We start from the raw sequence: 3,955 nt of genomic DNA on the forward strand, positions 1-3,955 counted from the left end.
GCTAAAGGCGGCTAAACACAGGCTAAAGGCGGCTAAACACAGGCTAAAGGCGGCTAAACACAGGCTAAAGGCCGCTAAACACAGGCTAAAGGCGGCTAAACACAGGCTAAAGGCGCTAAACACAAGCTAAAGGCGCTAAACACAGGCTAAAGGCGGCTAAACACAGGCTAAAGGCGCTAAACACAGGCTAAAGGCGCTAAACACAGGCTAAAGGCGGCTAAACACAGGCTAAATGCAGCTAAACACAGGCTAAAAGCAGCTACATGCAGACTAAAGCAGCTGAACACAGGCTAAAATCTGGTAAACTTACTAAAAGGAAAAATATTCTAAGGTTACATTTAGTTTAATGGATCTAACTTTAATTGGGATTTTTATTTTAAATGGACTTTAAAAAAAGTATCAGATTTACAAAAACCTGAAGTCCCTGAACAGCTTTTCAGACTGAAGTGAACTTCGTGTTGTTTAAGAAGTTCATAAATCATAAATGTATGAAGAAGTAGTTTAACTGTAAATAATGTCTGAAATAAACTGTAAAAACCACAGAATGAGTGCTGAGTCAGCAACTATAACAGGAAATGTAAATGCTGACTCAGCAGTCACAATGTGAGCTTGTTGATATTGTATTGGGAATTTGAAAAAAAGATGTGGTGGAAGAAGAGAAAATGTCCACGTTATGATGTAGAACTTGTGTTTCTACAGTGAAGTCTGAGCTGTAGAACCATCAATCTAAAAATAAAAACAATACCACAGGAGATCAGTGAGATGTAGCTGAAGCAGGTTCCACATGTTGTGGTTTATAATTTGCATGTTTTATTTCAACGCTATGGGGAAGTTACGAGACAAAAACTATTATAGTTTATAGAATAATTTAGTTTCTAGTGTTTTAAGATTGCTGAATATTTGTGACTAAATGTGAGATTGTGAGCTACCTGAGCACTCCAGCTGACATCTTGTCCACGATGTCCTTGAGAACATCTGACAGCAGCAGTTAAAGTTCATCACAGAGCTACAGAGCAGAGGGAACCGTACAGAGCACTGAGGCCAGGATACGCAGGTACCGGCCCTGCTGAGCCGATGAAGCTGTCCAAACTTCAGGGTTGAGGAAAGACACGGAGGCTGACTTTAGATGCAGCAACCTGCAGTCTGGAGGATCCAGCTGCACACAGAAACAAAAACACGCTGACACCTGCTTTCTTTTCAAACCTGGAATAAAGTCTGCTTTACGGGACTGAAGAGTGAGAAAAGGAGGCTAAGAAAGATGACTGACCTGCAGGTTCTGGTGGGATGTGACCCAGTGTCCACCCACTCCCAGTACACTGATGATGTCATGCTTGTGAGGAAGGAACTTGTCCTTTCCCTCCTCCTCCTCGTCTTTGTGAAGACAAACTTCTCACACAGAAACACAACTGATAAACTGAACACAACCTGAGTGTTGGTGTCAAGGTCTGACTGTGTTTTCATCAGCAGGCTCAAGTTTTACCTCCAGAATCAACGACTATGTCCACCCCCAGCCCTCCTGTCTCCTCCAGAACGACTGGCAGCAGGTCTGAGGCGTCCATGTGAGCTGGAATAACCCTGACTGCAGGCACAGAAACAAAAACACGCTTAATACGTCTCAAAACACACTCATAACAAATACTAGTGCAAATATGTCTTTGACCTGAGGCCTATTGCACAAAAGTCAGATTTCTAAATTCAGGATATGAGCTTTAAGCCGTAAACAGATGTAATCAGTTGTTCTAACACTAAGCCGCGCTCAATTAGGGTGGTTCATTCAAGCCAGCTGTAAATAATCTGGGAATGATGCACGTTCACGGTTTGTTCACTAGACCCACTGGATGGATCAAAGATTTCCTGATCAGGCATGCGCAGTAAGACACGTGAGTCTCACTTCCTCCAGCAGTTTAATGGTTAATTATGATTCATGTGAAGAGATGAAGAGAAACACCGACTGATACTGAAATAATTTCAAAAGTAAAAACTTTTTGTGCCACTGAATCTGTCTATAAGTTATCTGAGATTAACTAAATGAACAAATTAAAATGAACAGCTGATTGCTTACTTAAAATGATCAGAGTATCGTATCGGGTGAGACTGGAGCGCAGAGGGGGTGGGGGGTGGGGTTAGAAACTGAGGCGGAAGGCTCTAAGCAGGCCTCAAACAGGCCTGACAAGAGGACAGGAACTCTGTTACAAACTGAACTCTATTTAGGCCATGACAGGTCATTCTAACCGTGGAAGAGAACCCCTCAGTTCTCTTAATCAGATAATGGACAGAACAATCTCTTCTGTTCATGATTCATTTGTTGTTTAACTAAGAATGTTTATGCATTTGTTAAATCATGATAAAGACTGTCACAAGAAAAGTGGAACCACTTCTTTTCTCTTATTGTGCCTTAAATATTTATAATGGTATAAAAATAACAGAGAATCTGATTACAATGTTTTCATTGTGTTTTTATGTAAATCACTGTTTTTGTTTTACTGTGAACACAGTAATATAATTGTGGATTTTTTCCTGAGAAAATCTTTCATTTGTCTGGACTAACAGAAGGTTCAGAGCTGATTATAAACAGAAATGTTACAGTTAATCATCATAAAATGTTTTGCAGTGATTTCTTTTAGAGTCAATCAGAGGAAAGCTAAAAAGAGGTTATCATGATGTTTGTTGTACAACCATACAGCTAACCTTGACTGGCGCCTGGTGAAATCTTTACACTTTCCTTTTCTCTGACTCATCTGTAAGCCTGAGGGCAGGAACCAAAGTCGTCTGCTCTTATTACTAACCCGGACGGCTTTGAGACACACACTCTGACTTCCTAACTCAAACAAAGAAGCAGCTGTTGCACCTCTTCGGAGGAACTCAGCTTTTGAGCTGAAAATCCGACTCAAGCGGCAAAGAGTGGGTTTTTACAGCCAGGGATTCGACAAGCATGTCGGATTCCCACACAAGGTTTCAAAACCTCCAAAGCAATAAATTTTTCCTTCCGATGGTGAAGGTGATTTTATTTAGAAGGAGAAACCGGATTCAGCTCGCTTTTCTGGCTCAGGACTGAGGCAGACGCAGGTTACCAGAGAAATAACATGTTTTGCCAATGACCGGTGAGCGAACCGACAACAGTTTTCTGACTGATCGGAGGTGAGCCAGCCTGACTACTCAGAGGGTGTCTAAAGAAGTCAGCATCAGGTAAAAGGCTGAAGTGTTTGGTGATCACGTCCGGCAAAAACTGGGTTCAGAAAAGACGTGCAGTTCCGGTTGACTCACATTTTGTTAAAAAGTAAAACAGTAGAAATACTAACCTTACTATTGCTCCTTTTGTTGTACTATTTTCCTTGCCAGAAATTAAGTTAATGTGCCAGAAAATATTTGGTATTCAATATCAGAACTGACGTTACTGTTCTATTATAAGTAATTTGAGTTTATATGAATTGAATTCGGACGCGGATTTGTATCTTATTAATTCTGAAAACTTGTTATAGGAAACTGATTACCCACAATTAAGTTGTTACCTCATGATTTGTTTAATTTATGTAAATAAATGATCGCTTAATTGTTTATGGATCAAATTGAACTCATCTGAGTGTTCCACTTATTATGTGTCATTTCCACTTCGCAAAGTCAAGATATTGATGAAGAATAAGAAATTCCTTGGTAAAGAATTTCCTCATAACCTTGTGTATGAGAGATGTGGGAAAGGCTTATATTTCTCTAAGCCAGCTCTTACATATTGGTGGCTGTACGGTTCTACCATTGATAATGGTAACTCGTAAATATTTCTTATGAAGTGATTTCTTCTGTGCATTGTTGAAAAAACACTGTTTTTCTGCATGATGGCAATAGTCAAAGCTTTATAATAAGACGATTAATGGCTGATTGGTGCTCCCTCAGAGAATAGCAAATATATATAAAAAAAAAAAAAAATTCCCTTCTCACCCTCCGCGGGTGGTCTATTTCA

The 3,955-nt window shown here is 40.0% G+C and overlaps 1 protein-coding gene across 1 annotated transcript in view; it reads right to left on the bottom strand.

The window, feature by feature from the left end:
• cryzl1 (crystallin, zeta (quinone reductase)-like 1) overlaps positions 1–3,955 on the bottom strand; it is a gene marked incomplete at its 5' end in the record, with an annotated part of 14,514 nt that overhangs the window by 1,783 nt on the left and 8,776 nt on the right. The window contains 4 exon segments of the mRNA XM_014022732.1: positions 930–975; positions 1,051–1,156; positions 1,268–1,386; positions 1,481–1,579. Of these exon segments, the coding sequence (XP_013878186.1) occupies positions 930–975; positions 1,051–1,156; positions 1,268–1,386; positions 1,481–1,579 (370 nt within the window).

Source organism: Austrofundulus limnaeus, unplaced genomic scaffold (genome assembly GCF_001266775.1).
Source record: "Austrofundulus limnaeus strain Quisiro unplaced genomic scaffold, Austrofundulus_limnaeus-1.0 Scaffold340, whole genome shotgun sequence".
Taxonomy (NCBI): domain Eukaryota; kingdom Metazoa; phylum Chordata; class Actinopteri; order Cyprinodontiformes; family Rivulidae; genus Austrofundulus; species Austrofundulus limnaeus.